This window comes from Falco cherrug, chromosome 4 (genome assembly GCF_023634085.1).
Source record: "Falco cherrug isolate bFalChe1 chromosome 4, bFalChe1.pri, whole genome shotgun sequence".
In the NCBI taxonomy this organism is placed as follows: Eukaryota; Metazoa; Chordata; class Aves; order Falconiformes; family Falconidae; genus Falco; species Falco cherrug.
Window position 1 is genome coordinate 20,922,277 of NC_073700.1, and position 22,027 is coordinate 20,944,303.

The following is a 22,027-nucleotide window of genomic DNA, read 5'->3' on the forward strand; positions in this document are numbered from 1 at the left end:
ACAGCGCTTGGCAGGTGCAATAAAATTGCAGATGACAGCTATAGATTAAAGACTCAGCCAGACTAGTTCAAAGACCTTGCTAGACGCTGTCAGCATGGTTTTGGTTTGCAGGAAGCTTATGTCCCTTTATGATGTGCTGCACGTGTGTAAAGTGACTTGCTAATCGTGGCTTGGTTGCTTGGTGGCAGAGCTGAGGCCAGCTCCCCAAATTCCTGTGTTCCCTGCGATACCTGCTAACCATGAAATAACAGTTCCTGCAGCCCTAGAAACAACCCGTAACTCTTGTTATCATCTTTAGGACGAAGGATGACAGCATAGAGCCACTTTCAGCATTGCGCTATGAGTTAAATAAGAACGGCACCCTAGAGATCAAAGAAACGAAGAAAGAAGACTCGGGCTCGTATGCTTGCTGGGCTGCAAACTCTGTTGGAAAAAGAGCAATTACTGCTAATCTGGATATAAGAGGTAATGGATCAGTTGTGCACAGAAAGACTTTTGACATCTGCTGAGGCTGTATATTTACAAATTTTCAGTGAATAAGTAATTAGTAAATATTCACTCCAAGGTACAGATTTATTCTGTGAGGCTATAAATTCTCTGTATGTTGACCTGAAATTGCCACAGGTCTCATGTATATGCAGCAATTAGTATTTGTCTCCATTTTTCTGTGTGATTTCTCCATGCTCGCACATGACATTTACTTTCTTCACACTTGCAGAAGCTGCGTAAGCCACCGAAAACTTGCAGTTTACTTCAAAGATCTGTTAACTTTATTATCTTTAAAGGATTTCCCCTCCTTCACGCCACCAGCTCTGTTACGTTCAGAGCAGGTTCTTGGCAGATCCTCAGCAGCCCACAGCCCTCCCTGTGCTCGTGGGCTTGGGGGGGTCCTTGCTGAGCCGGACAGGGTCCCTGAAGCTCCCACATCCTGGGATGAAGCTGGGCATCCTCCTATAGCTGCCATCCCTCCTGTTGATCAGCAGTTACATCCCAAACTGAATCAACTTCTACAGTGAACCCCAAGAACCTTGCAGCAAGATGAGTTAGGTGGTGATGTTGGTGTAAGGGATTCGCATTAGGCCTTTGCCTTATTATCAACTTTGCAAATATTTGTAAATAGGGAAAAAAAATACTGAAATGTGTTTACTTCTAAATTTCAGATACATCCCTTGTGTTCCAATTCTGCTTTAAGGGATTTATGTGCGTGGTTGGGCAGGAGGGATTTTCCACTGAAGGATGTGATGGCAGTGGACAGTTGAGCACACAGGTTTAAATTTAATGGGCTGTATCTAAATTCGCTGAGGATTTAGGACTTGCCAAAAAAACCACCCCAGACTTAAATACTCTATTAGCAAAGTCCTCAGAAGAACTCTCTAATGCAGATTTGCTATGACAAACATGAGAAACAAAACCCACTCTTTTTGTGTTCAATTTCCACCCACCCTTTGCTTTGTAAATTTTACAGTGATAATAAACATGAAAATGTACAATGAAACTCTTACAGAGCAACATTTCACTGTAAAAATAAATTCAGCCAAGTGCTTTCTTCTTACTTATTCATCTGTTTCTGCATTCAGATTAGAGTCAATTAAAAGAACAAACTTGATTGCAATAATTTTTTCTCACTTGACTTTAATAAGCTTGTAATTTTTCTTGGATCATTGCCAAAGCCTATCTCAAATGGCAATTGGACATAAAAGTCATATTCAAGCCTTTTTTTTATCATCCATTTCATGACAGTCTGCTAACAAGGATTTTCACCTGTGACTTTTTTTGTAGGTTTTTTGAGTTGGTTTTCTTTTTCCCCTGGAGCTCTTCCATTTGGAGTGAACGAAAAAACAATTTTTCAGGATAGAAAATTAAATCCTGGCAAATATCTGTTTCGAAAACAGCCATCCTTCACTCGAAATGTTTGTATATGTAACAAAAAAGACATGATTGTTGCTCCTAAGATTGTGTTTTATATATGAAGTGCTTGGTGAAAATTTGATGTAATAGTCTCTCTTCCTAATCAAAGTATTTTTTCTGTGATCAATCAGATGCTACAAAACTTGTTGTTACTCCAAAGAACCCCCGAGTGTTGAAATCACATTCAATTTTATTGAAATGTCAGTCTGAGTATGATTCACACTTGAAACACAGTTTTAAATTATCCTGGAGGAAAGATGGAGATGAGCTGCCATTCAACAGCACGGAGGATGGCAGGTAAGCAGGGAAGAAGCAAGAGTTTTCTTCATCTAAGCTGAATAATGCTGTATGGTGCTGGAATATGAGTTTCAATAAACATGAGACTTAATAGCCTGAAATGCAAATTTATGTCTGCAAGAATTCTTCATGCAATGTGTGAATAGATCTGGATTTTATATATGTATAAATATAAATGCATCTCTGTGAGTTTTGAGCCATGGCTGGCAAATGATACTGGTTTTTATTCACTCTCTCACCATCACAGCATCACCAACATTGCATAAATGTTGATTCAGCCCAAAGATACAGCTCTAGCCCCAGTGTAGTCCATTGGGGTTTTTTTCTCCACTTCAGTGGAACTAGTATTTTCCTGTGGTTTACACCTGTTTGGGCAAAATGAAGTCCTTGTGATATTTAAGTGAATGAAAAACAGGTTTCTGGAATTCTGCCTTAAGATCGTACACATTAAAAACAATTAGTTTTTCCTATGTATGAGTTTAGGACTTACAGGTCCAGGCTGAATTTTGCCCTACTCTTGTGTTTCCATTGACCTCAAGGGGATGGAGCTCAGCCTTTATTCCATATGAAGTGTCCCACAGTGAGCAATCAGACATCTTTATTAATTACCACAGAAGAGAGATGGTTTCCTAAATACCGCAGTGCTGGAGAGGCTGAAGATCCTGCTGAGGCCACGTAGTGTGGGGAGATAGCGCCAAGCAAATGTCATGTCTGCAACAGAGCCCTTGTGTGTGGGTTAATGCCAGCTTCCCCTGGTGCATTGGACATCACACAAGTGGATCAGGAATGCTCGGGTTTACTCAACCCTTTGAAAAATTCGGACATAAAGCCCATGTATTTGCCTCCTTAATGATGTGCCAAAATCCTATGTCCCAGACACTCAGCCGATGCGTATCAATGTGGCTCTTTTCAGCCCCAGAGAGGCTTGCCAGCTTCCAGCCACGGAGGCTAAATTGCTACAAAATACAAATAATAGTTTACAGCACGGTATAATACAACTACAATTACATTTTAAAGCAATAGGCCTGATGTGCAATTATGTTATTCAAAACGTCCAGTTACCAAGATTTTTTATGCACCGTTTTCTGGAGAACAGCAGTGTCTGTCTGTCGTATGCTTATCTTACAGATTTTTCTCTACCTTATTTGTACGTACCTTTTTTTTTTGGTTTTGTACCCCACAGGGTAATTCTGGACAGGGATACACTGTTCATATCAAGCGTGACACTGGAGGATCAAGGTGTTTACATGTGTGTGGCTAGCACGTCTCTGGACAGCGTCACCGCCACATCGCAGCTGGTAGTTCTCGGTAAGAGAATGTTTCCCTGCTGTTCAGGCAGCTCCGTGTGGTACAGAAAGCCATCGCCCTGCTGCCCCTTCCTTGCTTCTTTTGCCCAGTTCAGTTACAGAGCCTCAATCACCCAGTTTCACAGAGGTGTGAGGTACCTCTCGCTTGTTAACCTCAGTTGTGCTGTTCTTGTGCCGCCTGGAGTAGGGCCACCGATGCACGCTTTCCATTTATATTCAATCTTTGTGGGACCTAGGAGGAGGCAGCCTTTCTTCGTGGTTCAGGAGTTACCCACAGTGGCTGTAAGAGCTTGTCCAGGCTGGAAGGTGCAATAGCATATTGGGAATAGCTCTGCTTCTACTTTGAAGTCCTTTGTCAGTCCTTCACCCCACTTCACTAGCCATTTGCACACTAATTACTGCTTGGACTATTTTTTTGAAGAAAGACGCAAGGCCAGTATTTAGATGTCTAAGTCCTCTGAAGATCAGTGGAAGTTAAGCACCTAAAAGGATTAATTGTCTTAGCGAACCTGAGCATAAATTATTGTCCGGTGGCAAAGAGCAACTCCACAGCAGAGAAAAGCCTTGACCTGCACAGCCTGAAGCTTGACCTTACAACCTGCCTCCCTTTCTGAAGGACCACTTGGAATTACAGGGGTGAACTTCGGAGTGATATGCAGTCCTTTCCACATGTACCTAAGGGCATCAGCCAATAGCTAAAATTTTGTTTGGTGGACAGTTTTGCATCATTTAAATTTCATTAAATTTTGCTTCATTTTACATTTTAATTTATTTCTGGCAGTGACAGCAACAAGAACTAAGACAATCTGTCTTTCAAGATGTTTCACGCTTTAAATGAATGGTATTTTTCAGTAAATTAAGAAGATGCTATACACATTATTTATGGTACTGTGTTCTTTAGTGCTGTATAATTCAAAATGTTTGTAGGCTATTCGTTACATTACTTATGAAAATTTCATGAAGCATTTTATTCCCTCTTAGAAAGGTGATTTGCGGAAGAGGAAAACCAGTCTTCTGCTCTTTCCCCCTTGTTTGTCGTATGTAAGGAAGGTCTTGGTAGATTAACAATACCTGTTATTTTCAAAATGAAAAAATCAGGCTTCTTTTGCAATGAAAGGCTTGTGAAATGGCTAAAGAACTAATTATGGTGCAGATGGAGACATCAGAGTATGGGCAACTAAGAGCAAAAGAAATATTCAGTTAGAGTGGTGCTAAGTATTTGTTCTATGATACATGAACAGATAGAGGAGTGGGTATCTTTAAGATGCACTATTGTCATCTTTAAAATATGCTGAGTTTTAACTCAATATATTTAACAAGAATAGAACAGCAAAATGCCTGTAGATGAAATGGTGCTTTCATGATTTTTCCCAGGTACAACAGAAATAGGGGGGAGAAATGCAAAGAAAACTGAAACAAGAAGTCCAACCAAAATATAACCTTTTTAACTTTCTGATGTACCCTGAGATAAAACAAGAAAACTCAATATTGTTATTTGAAAAAAAAATCAGTACAAACACAATTAATTTTTCTCACAATGACAGAGACAGCTCGGTGGTGAAGGTGGCTGCTTTTCTTATAATGAATGACATTGCCAGCGAAAAATGTGCTTGGGACATTGGGGCAGGAGGAGGTCAAAGACCTGAAGTTGTGCAGTCTGGTTTCCTTGGTCTGTACGTTTCTTAGATCTTGAAACCGCAGCCCTGTGGCTGAGGAGAGGGAGGGAGCGTGTGTGACTTTGGAAGGATGTGGGGTTGCCATCAGCCCCCTCAGCGAGAAGTTACCCTTTTACATCAGGCCCTGACACAAAACCATAAAATGTAAAACTTCCCTGTTTCAGTTACCGAGCTAACCCAGCCAGACTGCCGGTGGTGAACGCCAGCCGTAAGGAGGCTGTACAGCTGTCGGTCTGAAACCGCTGTGTTCGCAAGTACAAATACCGGCGATTTGGCAGACGACCCGATGCACAGAGCCCCCCTGCTGCCATAGAGGAACAAGGTGGTGGTGCAGATGTGTGTCCCACAGGACTGTGAGGGGGAGCAGCCTGTTTTGGTGGTGCTGGTAACCTCAGCCCTGTTCAGACCACGTCCCTGGAAAGGGAGCTCTGGTGGCACCAGGGTGGTCCTGTGCTCGGGGCTTGCTTGTCCCCGCAAGGTGCAGGGCAGTTATCATACCAACCTCCAACACCTCTGGCTCTGGATCCTCTGGACAGTGTGAATTGAGTTGGCAGGCAAAGAATTTTCTGGTTTCCTTTAAACATAGGTGCTGATGGCTGGGATAATGAATGTTATCCCTTCACTCATACTCTAAAGGGCCAAGTTCGGTAACGGTTGGAGCCGGGTCACCTTCTACTGCTCTGGTTTGCACCAGGGTAAATCCAAGTGATGCTAATACAACTTTCTGCTAAGAGCAATGTCAATGTCTATTAATGATTAAATAGATCTTAGTGTTGATTTGAAAAGAAAAATCAGTTGCTGCAAGCACAGTAATGACAGTAGGTGGAAATGAGCTTCAGAAGGGATATTGCGTTTAGAAGGGAGAAAGCAGGACCAGGAGATACAGTCAGGTGTTCTCTAATAAAAAGGATCTTTAAAAGCTTTTTTAAAACACTTTCCTAATCTTTTCCGTTTGAAATGAAAAGATGTTTTACCACCAGCGTCACTAAACTTGCTGTTCTCATCCCTTGGGAAATGCCAAGACAAATGGCAAGAGCTTGCCGTGCTCCTGATGCTTCTTCATTATTTCTCAGATGTTCCTGATCCACCAGAAGACCTTCAGCTCTCTGAAAATCAGAACCGGAGTGTTCGACTGTCCTGGAAAGCTGGGGCCAGCCATAACAGCCCTGTTAACGGTATGAAAGATTTCAGTAGCATCACCTTGTGCTGTTCAACATTGTGGCATGTCATGACTGTTAGGAGAAACAAACCGTGCTCACAGCCATACTTAATCGGTTTTACTATGACAGTTAATTTGGTGTAAGTTCATTCCCATTCTTGCTATGTATAAGCCATTTATACAGGCTCTGCCTTTTTTTCTTTTGTTTTGTTTTGGTGTGGTTTTTTTTTCCTCCCCAGAGTCGATTATAGAGTTTGAGGAGAACCGGTGGGAGCCGGGGAGGTGGCAGGAGCTCACGCGAGTCCCGGGGAATGACACCACAGCCCTTTTGTCACTGGCCCCGTATATGAATTACCAGTTCCGTGTCACGTCGGTGAACGCTGTGGGAAGAAGCCAGCCTAGCAAACCATCGCTGCGCTATGCAACACCTCCGGCTGGTAAACACTGCCATCTAGTTTTCTGAACGTTAATATTTTTAGTGTTTTGCTGGGAATAAAAGTTTCCTCCTGTGCCTTAGAGGGGTGCCAAGAAGTCAGGGTGGCTTGTGCTGCTTTCGCTGCTCAGCGGCAGCCCAGGGATGCTGCGGTGAGGAATACGCTGCTGTGGTTAGCGGGGTGTTTCCTACCTGGGTCCCTCTACTGCTTTCCTGAGCTCTGCTGATTTCACACCGTTAAAGCCCGTCGTGGCCCGGGATGGACAAGCCGTTGCGGGAGAAGATCAGGGTTTATGGGGAGCCTTGCAGCAGCACAGAATTGCCAAAAATCTCCATTCACAGGGCATTTCGCATCGTGACAGAAAATGTGTCTCTGAAAGTCATTTTAGAGGCCAACTGTTCAGCATTTGCATTCCTTGGCATTTTTATTTATTTATTTATTTTTTTCCCCTTTACTTCAATTTCAGGTCCTTTCAGCTGTGTGCGTCCCACTAATGACATACCTTCTGTTTACTATCCCCATAGGGAGAAAAATCTCTTCCTCGTAATCCCCCTACATCTGGTGCTTTGGAATTCAAAAGTCACAGTTTCATGTTAGCTGGTAGCTCCAACCAACAACGGCACTTAGGAATCAAAACAGCATAAACAATGTGTTTTGGTCACAGCAGCTTTGCTGATCCAAGTAATTAATCCCATGAACTTTTGTTAAGGTGTCTTTCACTCTCAGTAAGACAGAAATAAGGTTTTTTACATCTTTTTTTGTTTGTTTGCATTTGAGATATAAATGCAATTAAAATGCAGGCTATGCAGACTAACCTTATCACCTGTGTGGTTCCAGCTCCAGACAAGAACCCAGAAAACATCCGAGTTGAAGCTTCTGAACCAAATGAAATGGTGATGAAATGGGAGGTAAGGCGAACATGTCCCTCAATGCTACAATATGGGAAACAGGTTCTCCCTTCAAGCGGCAGTTTCTAAAGCAGCATGGAATTTATCATGATGTTGTTTTAATGTAATTACATTTAAAAAAAGAAATAACAGATCCCTTGACTTTATCTCCCCTTCCCCTACCTCTGTGTTTTGGGAATTAGCAAATTCCATAGGTAGGACCCTCGATGCTCCTGAAGTCAAAGGTAAAGGTGTTATTGACTTTAATGTGTGTACTGGGTTTCCCCCCTAGTATCATTTTTGCTTCAAAAGACAATTTTTTACATCTAACTTTGCGGGTTATTAAGAACTGTGGAAGCACAGTGAGAATTCCCCAGTGTGCTCTTCTTGTGTGCATCTTGCATACAGGGAAGTGCTTAAAATGACTGCGGCTTTACCGTGCTCGCAGGAGGAGCAGCCGGGCCGGGGAGGGGTGCTCTGTGCATCGCTCTGCCCTTCCAGCCTGGAGGCTTCAAAATGATGCAGATCGCTTCACCGAGAGAATGTGAGCTTGAATTTTTACATCAAGGACTGAAGGAATGTAGATAAAGCTCCTGAGCATGTGTCTCAAAGGAATTGCGTAGAGTTCTTGAGGATGGTTTCAAGTCTTCAAATTCCCTGGCTTGTAAGCTTACAGCTTCTGTGCCAACAGTTTAGAGAGCTGTGTATTGCTTCATTTAAGACAAATTTCAACAACTGTGGAAGGAAGCATATTTTTCTGTGGCTGGAATTAAACACAATTTACATGAGATTTACTTCTCAATCTGCCACTCAGAGCAAAGAACAATAAATGTTTCCCCATTGTGAACTGGTGGTCCAGGCTATAAGTACGCCAGAAGGAGATGGCCCTCTAGATCGATGGGCTTGGATGTGAACGGGGATTTTTGCTGTCCAGTGTAGCCCAGGGTCATGGATATATTCCTGCCTCTCCGAAGAAATGCAGAGCGGCAATAGCCAGTGTGGCTGGGAGATGCGGCTGTGCCCACCGCTCCGTTGAGCAGAGAACGAGCGGCTGCGTGCTGGGAAGCCTGTAATCTGCTGCTGAGGCAGGGCAAAAGTAGAAATGGAAACTGAGACTGAAGGGAGAGAATGGGATGGACAGGCTTTGATAAATCCTATTGAATCATTTAAATGTCGTAAACAGCATAGTCATTTATTTATGGTGTTTCCTGTATGCTTTTCAGAGAAAATGCTAGGCACTGAGCACGCTATTCCTGGCAGACAAAGGCTGGAAAATGATGTTAATCTGCCTATTTTGGATTAAGAGACCAGATGAGCATTAGCAACTAGTTTTTCAGCCAAGGATTTGCAGCCTTCAGGGAGATCAAAATAAGAGTCAAGCAGCGCTGCAATTTAACTCTAAACGAGGAGTTATTTTTTAGTAGGAATTTGTTATTTCTTCAGCTTCTCTTGCAAATCCCATTCTCCAGGATCTTTGCCATGGAGGTGATTCTCCCAGCATTGCCTGATAGAAGGCTGCCCAGCCTGCTCACTCCTTCGCCGCAGTCATCCCAAAGGTCTCGTACCCTCAGAGCAGATAAGTGGGAATTTTTGCAGATCCCGCAGACCTAGGTCCCCCTTTGCAAGGAGCATCAATGGGGCATCGCTTTCTGCTGGTGCTTACAAGCCGATGCCGTTTCATTTCAGACCTCTGTGTACAGCTTGGGAACATATCAGTTATTATATATTTAATATGTACAATATATAATTAAATATTACTTAAATTAGGCTATATGGTGGGAAATACCCACAGCTGTTTCAGTGGACTGAAATAACCCTCCTCATTTTTATTTTTAGTAGTGCAGGTGACCTGTTAACTTTAATTAATTAAAGTAGTACATTTTCAGAGAAATAAACTCAACTGGAGAATGTCTTATGACAAGCCACTGTTATACGTCTTCTAATATTTTATAAATTAATGTTAATTAGATGGGAACCATGCTGTGATGAATTCTTCTGCTGATGGGTAAAAAAGAGTAGCGCAGCAGTTGCACATTAAATGTCCAGGCGTAGTTTCAAGCATTTGGTGTGCATTTAGAACAAATCTGAATTTTAATGACCCAACTTGCTGTGCGACATAAAATTCTAAGATAAAATGCAGATTTTAGCTGTACTAAAAGGCACACACAGCCTTATACCAAATTATGCATTTTCGTTGTGCTAAAAGGCGTGTGGTTTTGCAGCACGCAAGAAAGCAAAGAAAACCTGTGGCAAAACAAAAACTGCTGCATGTAGTATGCAGAAATGTATCTACTATCAATTAATTTGGTTTTAATTGAACAGTTTCTCTGCCTTTCACCCACCTTTCTCTTGAAGTCATGACATTTTTCTTCCAGTCGTCTTGAAATTAACACAACAGCGAAAACTTAAATCTTTCTTTCCCCCCCGCTACTTTTCTCTCCCACTGTTGTAACGTGCTCTCCAAAATTATTCCCCCCTCCCCTCAGCTGCTGTTTCATGATTACTGCAACAAAGGCAGACAAGATCTCTTTTAACTTCTTCCGCAGCCGTTGAAGCCTGCGGAGAGGAATGGGCCGGGGCTGGAGTACAAAGTCAGCTGGCGGCAGCGGGGAGTCGAGGCGGACTGGAACGAGGAGATGGTGAAGAAGCATTCTCTGACCCTGCGAAACACTCCCACCTTCGTGCCTTATGAGATCAAAGTCCAAGCAGTAAATAATTTAGGATCCGGTCCTGAACCAAATGTTACCATCGGGTATTCAGGAGAGGATGGTAAGTAGCGGAAACTTTCATGTAAAAATACGCTGCGTGGGGGATGCTTGCGATGCAGAACGATTGGATATAGAGTGATGGATTAGGTGTAGCCAGTGGCCAGAACTGCTTGAATGCCAGTGCTCAGCGTGATGGGCTACATGAGATGCAGATAAGACTGATGCTGAGTGCCATGGTTGCTAACTTGCTGGAGTTTGAGGGGTTTTTCGGAAAGGTCACTTGTGCTTTCATTAATCTCAGTTGCTGGCTTAATCTGAGTACTTGTTTGAAGGCCACAGTCCATAAGAAGCCTATGAAGTGTAGCAGTCATTGTGTTTTACTTGATGGGAAAAAATTCTTTCGTTGTCTGGGGCCTGATTCAACAGTTTAACACTGTCAGAAGTTAAGTACTCTGGCAATTAAGCAGAAACACTCAGGCGCTGGGCATTGTAAGTGGATGTATAGACGATGCCGTGTTCCCATGTAGGCTGGCTGTTACCTTGTCCGCTGAGGACTTGAGGAACAGGTCCCCTTCTCCGGCTGGGTTTCTGTCCAGCAGCTTTCCGTGGCTCCTGGGTGGCACAGCCCTCTCTCAGGTGCCTCTCTGCAGAAGTCTGCTTCCGCTGTAAGGCTTTGCTTTGGATCTACTCCTGCTCCAAGCCTCCTCCCCGAGTCTTCTCAGCACCTGGCCACCTCTGCTTTTGGACTATGCCTGCAGTGCCTCACCCAGGCCAGATAAAACAAAGAGGCTTTCTCTTCTTGCCACCCATTCTCACAAAACAGATGCCCAGGGCTGCTCTGAAATCACAGCAACGGCTTGTGATACCCACCCTTTGCGCATGCTCTTTGAGCTGCAGCTTCATGGTGGGCTTTAATAGTCATGTCCAGTAGGAGAAGTGGACATGCGGGAGGATTGCCCTGCTAATAGAATTAATGCTGGTGTCACTCAGGATGCAACAGCCTTGCTACACCTGTGGGAAACTGGATAAAGTCACTGCTGAGGCCACCCCTACACCTCTGAACAGCAGCCTGTCCCCTCTGGTGTCTAGAGGAGATATTTGGAGGACTAGAAAACCTACCCAGCTGCAGTAAGGCAATGCCAAGCTGCCCTTTAGGAAGCAACTCGGTTAAGCACTAACACCAACAGAAAAAAAAAGAATATTTTTTGTAGGAATTAAAGAATTAAATCAGCAAGGGAATAAACAGCATGGTGACCAGCTGGCGTGGGGTGCCAGGCTTCCCTCATCCCAGATATACAAATGCTTGTCGCCTTTGCAGGTGGTCGGCAGGAGGGGCTGGGGGGCTGGCAGAGAGGGGCGAGGGTGGCCAGCAAAGGGTTTGTGTTTCAGATCTGCAGATTAGTTTTATTCGTTAGACAGTGCTCATCCCATGGGGAATCTGAAGTCTTCAAGTTGGTTTTGTAAGAATGAAAAAACTGATGGTTTGACTGGCCTTTGAAAAGTCTGTGGTGGCGTAACCAGCTAAGGCGAGCATGTGGCGTGTGTTTTGCTGCTTATTGAAATGACGAGACAGCCACGTCCTCGGTGTAACACCCCGCGTCCCACCGCGGTTGCTGCCCAGCTGCAGTAGGTGAGTGGTGGGTGCTGCTGCTCCCACCTCTCCGCTCACTGCAGCTTCTCACAGGAGCCACTGTGGAGCATCGTGGTCCACGACAGGTTGATAGGAAACTGTCAGTAAAGTCACCGTGGTAGCCACAGATATAAAAAGTGTTACCAGCTTTACAGAGGGAAAGAAACCCCAGGGCAGGCTCTCTGTAGAGCTCCTCCCTTCGAGCGAGCGCTCCGGTGTCTGCCATGTCAGCCCTGCGTGGAACAGTTTGATGTTTACAACCTGCCGAGTGCTTCCTGGTGTTTCACCAGCGTAAGGTTTCGGTGCTGTGCAGACAGGAGAGTCCCCACTGCACACCCAGAGCGGGGCAACACGGAGGTCTGGGGGTGCATCTTCTCTCCCCCGTAGAGTGTATGGCAGAAGAGGTGGTGAATAGTGACAGCGGAGAGGAAGAAACCCCACAGCATGTTTATTTTCTTTGTGTGTCTGTGATGGATATAATTTTATATCTATCAGTGGAAAATCTTCACTGTGATTCAGTTGTCAATGGATCAAGGCCTCTTTTTTCAGATGCTATAATAGCACTCTGTGTTGCAGAGTGATTAAAATCCTACTGTTTAATGAGTTAGTTGTAAAATGAAATTGATTATAAAAAAACTTTATGATTGCCTTCTTGAGTGCTGTGTTAATAGTTTTTTTTTTTTATATTCTCACTGCTGTAAGCATTACTTGAAACAGGAAATCATAAATACTGGTGTAGAAATTCATATGTCCCAGTGCACCTGTATTCCAGCCCGCAGCAGAAAGCCCCGATACAGCAAAATAATGTTTATTGGCCTGTTTTACCCACTGGATGCAGGTGGAATGGCTTTTTTCTTGCCTGCGGTAAGACTGCTTGAACTGCCACAGCTTGAGCTGGAAAGCCAAGCCCCGTGGCTGTGAACAGTGTGAGATGAGCTCTTGTAAGTGTCTTTAACAGGCAGCACTTTTGTTTTTACAGTTCCAGATGCCGCTCCTTCCGGTGTGTCGGTGGATGTTGTGAACAGTACGTTGGTCAAAGTCTTCTGGTTCGGAATACCAAGGGACAGAGTTCGTGGACATTTAAGAGGCTATAAGGTTACAAATTTCTCTTTAATTATTTTGCTGTAGTTGAATAAGCTATTCAATCAATCCCAGATCAAGGGTAGATTGCGATCTCTCATTACTGGGAAGATGAGTGAATTCAATATCGTGTTCAGCCCCATGCAACATAATTTCTTATAGAAATACCGATCTCAATGCAGGTCAGTTGGTGGAAAACGAAAAGCATGCTGGATGGAAAAAGGCATCACCCAGAGAAACACTTCCTAACATTTGTAGGAGACAGAAACTATGGGATGATTCCTGGTCTAGAGCCCTTCAGTGAATTCCGCTTAACTGTTCTGGCTTACAACGCCAAAGGAGATGGCCCGGAGAGCTCCCCCGTTGTGTTTGAAACTCCAGAAGGAGGTAAGGCAAAATGAGAATATGGGGCGGAGGGACATGAGCAGAAGTTGCCCTTGTAACAAGGCAAGTTGATTTCCTATTTAAAGGGTTAGTAAAATCTCCAGTATTCATAAAACTCTTCACTAGGAAGGGGAACTGCAGGTGTTGAGATAAACTATAGCCTCACTAAGCAAGCGTGTGTAGGGACGGCGCTGTTCAGGCTCCCTCTCTGAATGCTGCTCCCTCTGTCTTCCAGTCCCAGAGCAGCCACGGTTTCTAAGGATCCTGAACTTTGACAAGGACTCTGTCACACTGTCATGGGGACTTCCCAAGAGAGCAAATGGTCACCTTACTGGCTACATTTTGCAGTACCAGATAAGTATGTGTTTCACTTTGATTTTAGAATTTAAGCATTGTTAGTTAAAATAAAAAAGAAAAAGAAACAACAAAAAAAAGGGGGGGACGGGGACGGGGTGTGTGTGTGTGTGTGTGTTATATGCACAAAGTTATTTAAAACAGAGGCTGATGAGAAGGGCGCTTTCTGAGATTCCTGATCAGAAAGATCCCTGATCAGAACAGCACGTTTTGGACTGCGATGTGCACACAGCCTGCTAGAGGGCAGGCTGAAGTCATCTTCCAGAGCAAAAAGTTTTCCATGCACTTTCCCGATACAAGGTCACATCGCTGCTATGCCCCATTCCATGTTTATAGACTAATTCAATTATTTCATATTTGTAAATTGTACCTAACATAGTAGTTAAGAAGACCCATAAACTGTAGGTGCATTTTACTGAAGTGAAACTCATTCAGTGCAAAATAGTTTGTAACCAGAGCACTTTAGCCATGTTTATTCAGTTCTTCACATTATATCAGTGTGCACCTCCTCCCTGTAAAATGCCTCAGCAGAATCGCAGACAGGTACCACCTGAGTCATGTTGTTGAGTCATCACATTGAGAAACGACTAAATACCAGGGGTATTTCTTTCTTTCTTGCCTACGAAAGACCTGAGTATCTGGGAAGAGACTGAATAGACAACCGCAGGCAAGGTCCAGTGTTGGTCCCACACTGCCACACCACCAGCTGTGAGGTGTGGTGACAGTTCAGGGTGTTTTATAGGTTTTTTGAGGATGGACCAGGGTTAGACTGTCCCCTGTTTACAAAAAAATAAAATTTAAAAAATGTACTTTTCACTTACCTCTGCTGATAGCAGAACTGCCCAGTTGCCTTGGCAAGCAGTGGCTAGAGGCTGGATCTTCTCGTTGTTTTGATGACTATAAGCAGAGAGTGGATCCATCTATGTAGGCGGGTTGGGAGCGGCAACCCCTCCTTTGGCTGCCAACTGTGCCAAGGCAGAGCAGAGCAAAGCAAACAGCCATCTGTTAACTTGCTTGTAAAAGTTTGCAGATGTTTGGAAGCCAAGCAGGAAGCCAAGCAGGAAGCGATTCATATATATTTCATGGTCTAGGAGACAGTAATTTTTACCTCCCACTCAGTCTGTGCATATCTAGAATCGGAGAGCTTTCTAAGAACGGTAATAGCTCACCAAATGAGATAAACCCCATTGAAGTGCTTGGCAGGCAGGTGAGGTATGCTTATTCAGGCTTCATCCTCCCACTTACTGCCGAGTGCCTCCCCTGCAGGAGCGTCCGTGCCTGTTTCATGTCCGTAGCCGTTAGCTGCTGGATCTGACTCGCCTGCCTTTTCCCTTTCAGTAAACGAAACACACGAAATCGGACCTCTGAACGACATCAGCGTGGCAAACCGCTCCACGCTCAGCTGGAGGCTTTCAGGTCTCAGCTCCAGTACCAAGTACAAATTCTATGTAAAGGCTTGTACAGTGAAAGGCTGTGGGAAGCCGGTCACAGAAGAAGGACTAACGATGGCTCAAGGGAGTAAGTTAATAGGCAATATGTTTTTATGTGGAGAAGCTCTAACAATAATGGGAAAATCTATTGAGAATATTCCAGGCTTGACATTTCCTTTGTAATTAGATGAAATAAATTTGTTTTCCTTTCCATGAGAACAATCAATGAACTTTTTAATGTAGCCATGCAGCTCTTCAGAAAAGTAGAGCTTATCTGTTTCATTTTGCTGTACAGGGCTGTGTTTCTGTTCCCAATGACCAACTCTTTTAAGCCATACTAGAATAAGTGAATTGCATTTGGTCATGAACAGAAAATTGAAGAACTAGATAATCTAATCTCAGGAATATTATAAAAATAAATTCCTCCCTTGCATGGAGATGGGGGACTTCCAGCAACATTGGGGGCAGGTATGTGACATGGAAAATCCAGATGAACATAAAGTTGACTGCAGTGCATTTGACCCGTTATATTACTATTATTTTATCAGAGACTGGAAGTGTCGTTTGTGTGCCACTTAGACCCTATCCTAAACCACTGATGTTTAGTGATTTAAAGGAAAATTTCAAGCACTGTATGGTAGCTCATCTTTCATATTTAGCTGAAATGAAATAAAACGTACTGTGCTCAGCAAGTCTGAAAACTCTACAATACCGAGGAACAAGTCCTTGCTATTAATCAGAAACCATTGCTGTGCGCTTACCACGGGGAAGGAGAAAGAGACTGTGATAAGCAAAAGAATCCTGGCTTCATCATTTTTAGCAATGATAACAGTCTGGAACAATGTTAATATAAAATAGAACAATGTTTCATGTTGCACAACATCCTGTTGGACTTGTAAGTCACAGAATCTCTTCAGTTACTGTTAAAAGAAGTAAAAAGTACTTTAAACTCATCACGTCCCATTTCAGGCTCCAATCATGAACTATCATCTGTTTTCTCAAGTAGCAAAACTCCTCAACTGTCTTGTAGCCTCCAGTCTCGCTGTAGTATACAGGTACTCACATGCCAGTAACTATTAATCCATCAGCGTGATTTAAAATTGATCTTCATTAAGGAAAGTAAAAGATGCAGGGTTTTTTTCAAGCTAAAAGTATACAGTTTCATTAGTTAATTTTTCTGGCCTTCATTGGGCAGCTGGAATGATGTTTTCTGGTCACTTAAGTCAGTAACTTTGAATATCCTTGTCAGGTTTTGTAAAATGCATCCTTGCCTGATATGCTTAAAAGGATGGTAATGTCACCATTCGTTTCTCATTCCCTTCTTTCCTAAGACTTCGTTGCAGCAGTAGAAGCAACTGTTTCTTGTGAAATGCTTGTAGAATATAGTATAGTTAATAAAAGCCGCAGGAGTCCAGTTCTGCGATTAGATGCTGGTACTCAAGCCACTCTGAATTAGGACACTGCATCTGTCACTGAGATGCCATTAGAGTTTTGTGTCGTTATTTGCTGGCTAAATTTCTTGAATATTTTTTCAACTAAACATGATAAGCTGAAAAAAAAAAATCACTTTTTTTCAGTGACCTTCTTGGGGTTTTAAGCTGTGGTGTGGGAAGCAAAGCGATTGCTCAAAATTAAAACAATCTCTCTTTCTGAAGAAAGGAATTGATTTCAAAAGTCAAAGTTTATCATTAAAAATGACCCACATAAATGACAAATATAAAATGTGGTGCCCTCTGAAATGAAACTCCATGACAGAGCACTCCAAGTTTCTTTGGGTTTTGATTCAGTGATTCGATATCCACTGTGTTCTGGTTTTAGTAATAAAAACCTAAAGTTCTCATTGTTCATTGTAAGACTTTGAGTAGCTTCCACTGCTGTAATACAGCTTTGCAGGCTGTGCCATGCGTATTTCAGCATTTCACAATGGGTTCTGCCAGGAAAGTGGAGATGTTGAGGTGGAAGCTACGGATTCATTCACATTTTATCATCGATGTACATGATCTGCATCACTGCTATCGCTTTCACTTATTTGCAGTTACCCCTGCCGCTATAGGTTGGGATATGCGAGTATGCATGTTTCACCACTAAAATCAAGTCTGTTTAGGGAAAATTGTTGTGCTCTAAATGATAATTTTACCAGCCTATAATTTATGTGCAACCCATTTCCTGATGAGTTTGAAATGGCATGAATGACTGAATTTAGTAAAAAAAAAAAAAATCTCTCAATTAAATAAATATAACTCCCAGTATAGATAAATGGGTAGATCATACCCTTCCTCTACAGCTGCAGCATCTTCCTCTGAGAATGAACCATTCAAATTCAGATTTTGTAAGGAGTAACACATTGCTTCACATCAGCAACACTTTACCAAAAGGTCAGTGAGTGGCTACTGATGGGAAAAGACCATCTCATGCTCACATCTCTATTTCTTCCTTGTCCAGCAGAGCAGTGCCACGCTCTGTGCCTGCCTGATGGCAGTGGGGAGCAAGCCCCTTGCTCGGCAGCGCTGCCTCTCTCAGAAGGGGCTGTTTCTGTGTAATTACTTCACTGAGGAAAACTACACTTTGGTGTTTGTCTCTAGGATTAAATGCAGGCCCACTGGAATTAGTGAGAAATAGGAGTAGGCAATACAAAAGCTTTCATTGATAGCATCCTTGTTGCATGATCCGACACGACCAGCATTGTCGGCTAATATGAAGGCAATGAAATAAAAGGTGTCTGTCTTACGAAAGATCATAAACAGAGCCGTAATGACTTGGATGTGAAACACTGATAGACAACCAAAGAGTTGTATCATTTGTTGATAAAATACTGTGGACAATCATGAAGAACCTGTGCAAAAGGATATTTGCATTGCAAAACAAATCCTAGTTTAAATTTTGTGGCTTTGCCTTGGTTTCATTCCATAGATGAAGGTATGCTGCCTTTAGGAAATGAGTTTTATCTCTAACTTTTTCATTTTTGGGCAGTATTTCTTAAATGACCTACAAACTAATTAATTTTCCCCTTGAAAATGTTGATTTCCCAATGATCGTTAGCCCTCAGAACCGTAACACATAATAATGTTTTGACGTAAGTGAAAATAATTAAATATAGCAGCCCTTCTTCAACATAAAGCTTCTTTTCATCTGGTTACCAGCATTTCTTGAGGATTACTAAACACGTATTACATGTTGAGAATTATTACTGTGTGACCAGAAATTCAAGCCTTAATGAAAAGTTCATCCAGAGGAAGCCGTACAGCTGTAGTTTTATTTTCCAGAGAGGCCAGAGAATAGAAGTTCACCAGTTTCATTATATTTCAGTGGCAATTGGCACGTAAATCCCAGAGGCTCCTTGAAAATCCTAGCCGGAGGGTACTAACCTTTGTGACACACCATAAGATGAGGAGAGTAACCATTTGTAACAAAACTTTGTATGGGTTTAGTTCTCTTCTGTCAGACAGAGTGAAAAAGGAAAAATACAACTGCCTTAGCCATATGTAACCACGGGTATTATTCCCAGCAGACCCTATGTGCTGGGAATCGGGAGAACCTGGTGAAATCTTGGGGAAAAGTTTCTTTTTCTGTCATTTATGCCACTCCACTCTGCTTCCTCTTTGGCTGGGGGAACTGTAGCCCATCAAACATCAAACACTGTTGCTAATTGCAGGCAACAAACCAGCCTGCCAGCCTGGCTGCTGCCCACCGGCTGGGCTGGGCAATGGGATCTGTGGTGCATTGCTGTTTCAAACTCCTATCGTTTTGAGCAAGAAAAATAGGCATGTTAAATATAATGTGCAAAATATATCGGTCTTGGAGTACTTGAAGCAAATTTGTGATTAACTGTTTGTCTTTGTCTTTTACACACACACACTTTGTCCTCTTGTATCAGTCTGCCCCAGTGCAGCCAACACAGAGGGGTAAAGAGTAGAGGAAGAGATGAACAAGCTGTAAGCTGTTGTCTTGTCCGAGCTCAGATTTCTCCTACAAATGGCAATCAGTACCAATAGATGACCACTAACTCACCTATAAATTCTTCTCAATAGACTTCACGTACAACAGGTTTACTAATCTCTATAGCTTAAAAGATTCCCAATTTAGCATGAGTTACCTCCAGCACTAAAAAAGCCCAGAAGCTTAAGGATACTTGCGATGCATATTTATACGCTTTTAATAGCCAGGCAGTAGGGGAAAATTAATGAAAGTTCAACTTTCCATTTATTGCAGCAGATGTATTTAGACAGGTATGGTTATAAATTAAGATGTTGCCCACAATTAGTATTTAGCTATTAGACTGCCAGGTTTTTTTTTTTATGTAAGTACGTTTTATAACAGATGTGCTAACTTTTTGAGAACTAGCGCTCTTGTAAGTCTTTGGGGGCAGTTTATATTGTTTTTCCCTTTATACCGTAAGCTTCTATAAAAAATGTGTGTTCTGTTGCTCTCATAAATCTTGAGGCCCGGTAGGAATATTGTAAAATTGCAGTTCAGTGTTTAATGTTCATGCGAGTCCCATGGTATGGCTGATAAATAGTGGAGGAAGATGAGAAGTGCTGGTGATATGCCTTTATTACTAATGCTGCTTCTCCCTTATTGTAGATTAAAAACCTAACCCAACTGCTTTCAATTTTCTGAAGCTAATTTCTGCAGCTCACTGACCTTTCAGTATGTTGGGCTTTTCCTTATCTGTATATCTTTGCTTTTATTTTTCAGGATGCTACACTGTTTTTTCTATTCCAGCCATCAAACTTGCCCCAATTAGCAATGCTTTCTCCTCTCTAGGTACTATATTGGGTGTGTAACACATACCAGAAAGAAATTGCATGGAAAGAAACTTCATAATCACCCAGCAGTGTACACCTGTACCGAGTTTTAAAGAAAAAAATTAAAATATTTTGTTTAGTGTTTTGGGCTAGGTGACATTAAACCAGCCTGGAGAGGCAATGGTAGATCCCTGGTCCCGGGTCAGGCTGGGCTCAAACCCTCATTCCCATAGGAGCATCCCAGCCCAGCGCTGCTCGGTGTGCCAGGGCAGCAGCATGGCCAGAGGGGCTGATACAGCTGAGCAATAACCTGCCAGAAAAGGGTTCTTTTTCAGCTGTATCAGTTCCCCCGTTCTGCTTCTGTAAAGAGCTGACTGTTCAAAAAGAAGAGGCTGGCCCAAGCTGGAAATAAATAGGTGAAGGATACAGACTGGTTAAGTTGGTTTAAGGAAGCGCACGATGACCCCCCGCCGTGGGCTGCCGCTGAGCTCAGGGTTAAGCATTTTGCTTACCAGGTATTCAGGAGAAATGCTTCCTAAGGAGACGTGTGTCGGGTGCAGCGCGGACCCTGCGGTTGATGTGTCATGCCTGAGTGTTGTACGGTGTTTAATGTGCAGTGGGTTGAAGGTTCAAATTCACTCTTGTTACTTTATGGATAGTGTTTCCATTTAAATATGGTTTTCTGATGTCTTGATTTTAGAACATGTAATTAAAATATACCTGTGGTATCCTGTTGTTTAATTTGCAGTTTGATTAAAAATTATGGCTCATTATGCTTCATTTAGCAAAAATTACCGATAGATGGATTAATTTATGCTAATAAGCTGTGCTTCAGTATCAGCAGTATTTCAGCCGTTTGTGTTCTCTCTGAGTCCCAATGGTCTACTAATTTAACTGCTTATTGTAATACATGTATAGTTGCCTTGGAAAACTTATCTTGAACTGCTGCTTTGATTGTGCTTGGATTCATCTTAATCTTTTTGGTTTTTTCCCCTTCAGCTGTCAACTAAGCCTTAATCTCTGAAAGCTTCTTGCTTTGCTTGTTTACTAGTTTAAGTATTATCAAGCGTTGTTTTACTGTCAGTGCTAATCGGTCAAGTAGTTTTCAAATTATACTGTGTGCTCAACCCTTAGCTCAGACAACTTTGGGTAAAGCAGGCAAATTAGGCAACTGAACACAATTAAAAATTGATGTTTATTAAGTGCAGCCCCTCCCAATTCTCTCCTGCCGTGGAGGGCAGGCGCACCCCCATGTTGGACCCATGGTTTGACTACAGAGGTCTCCCGTGTCGACATGCAGTTCTGAGTTGACTTGGATGAACAGGCTTTTCGTGTTCAGGCGGTGGTTGCTTAACCTCTGTAGATGTCCTTTTTTCTGTTATCCGCAAATGCTGTTTTAACAAAGCTTATTTAATACCCTGCCATCTTAATGCAGACAGAAATCACAATGGGCATTTTGCAAGTAAAAAGGCTCTAAAAGTAGGGCTACTGGAATTTCCCTTCTACCTCCTAACCAAATATTAAACTCATCTGCAACATGTAAATGCCTAAACATCAATTTAAAAGCAAACTTCAGCTATACCGAAAACAGCGCTTTGTGCAGGCATTGTGGAATTTAAAAGGACATGGAAAATCAGTGTCAGCAGAGAAATGAGTACAAATCCCAATGTTAATTTTTTTTTCTGTGAGACACATAAGAATCTATTTCCAGATAACAAGCTGTCTGTGCTTCCCTGCTGAGTTCAGTTCAATGGGAGAAGCGTCAAACCCCAGATTATCTATACAAAGCAAGCCCACTTTCAAGTTGTAATTTTTTAAGCACGCATTAGTTAAAGCAGATCTGTAATCCCCCATCAATATTAACTTTCATCCTGGGAAATGTACAAACCCCTTCATAAACATCAGGATTACTTCAGTCTGCTGTTTATTTTATCTGATAGAATATTAAAAATCAAATAAGGGGAATGTTTTTTACTTTACTGCCTGCTTTGGAAAATCAGCTTACCTGATGACAAATGTTAAAAATCC

The 22,027-nt window shown here is 42.5% G+C and overlaps 1 protein-coding gene across 9 annotated transcripts in view; it reads left to right on the top strand.

The window, feature by feature from the left end:
• Nucleotides 1–22,027, top strand: part of CHL1 (cell adhesion molecule L1 like) — a 139,646-nt gene that overhangs the window by 108,558 nt on the left and 9,061 nt on the right. For all 9 annotated transcript variants that reach the window (XM_055709838.1, XM_055709836.1, XM_055709843.1 and 6 more), the window contains 11 exons: nucleotides 299–465; nucleotides 2,040–2,205; nucleotides 3,389–3,513; nucleotides 6,262–6,363; nucleotides 6,587–6,784; nucleotides 7,619–7,689; nucleotides 10,215–10,437; nucleotides 12,986–13,101; nucleotides 13,269–13,473; nucleotides 13,706–13,828; nucleotides 15,163–15,342. In XM_055709838.1, coding sequence (XP_055565813.1) covers nucleotides 299–465; nucleotides 2,040–2,205; nucleotides 3,389–3,513; nucleotides 6,262–6,363; nucleotides 6,587–6,784; nucleotides 7,619–7,689; nucleotides 10,215–10,437; nucleotides 12,986–13,101; nucleotides 13,269–13,473; nucleotides 13,706–13,828; nucleotides 15,163–15,342 — 1,676 coding nt within the window. The remainder of the gene's footprint in view (nucleotides 1–298; nucleotides 466–2,039; nucleotides 2,206–3,388; nucleotides 3,514–6,261; nucleotides 6,364–6,586; nucleotides 6,785–7,618; nucleotides 7,690–10,214; nucleotides 10,438–12,985; nucleotides 13,102–13,268; nucleotides 13,474–13,705; nucleotides 13,829–15,162; nucleotides 15,343–22,027) is intronic.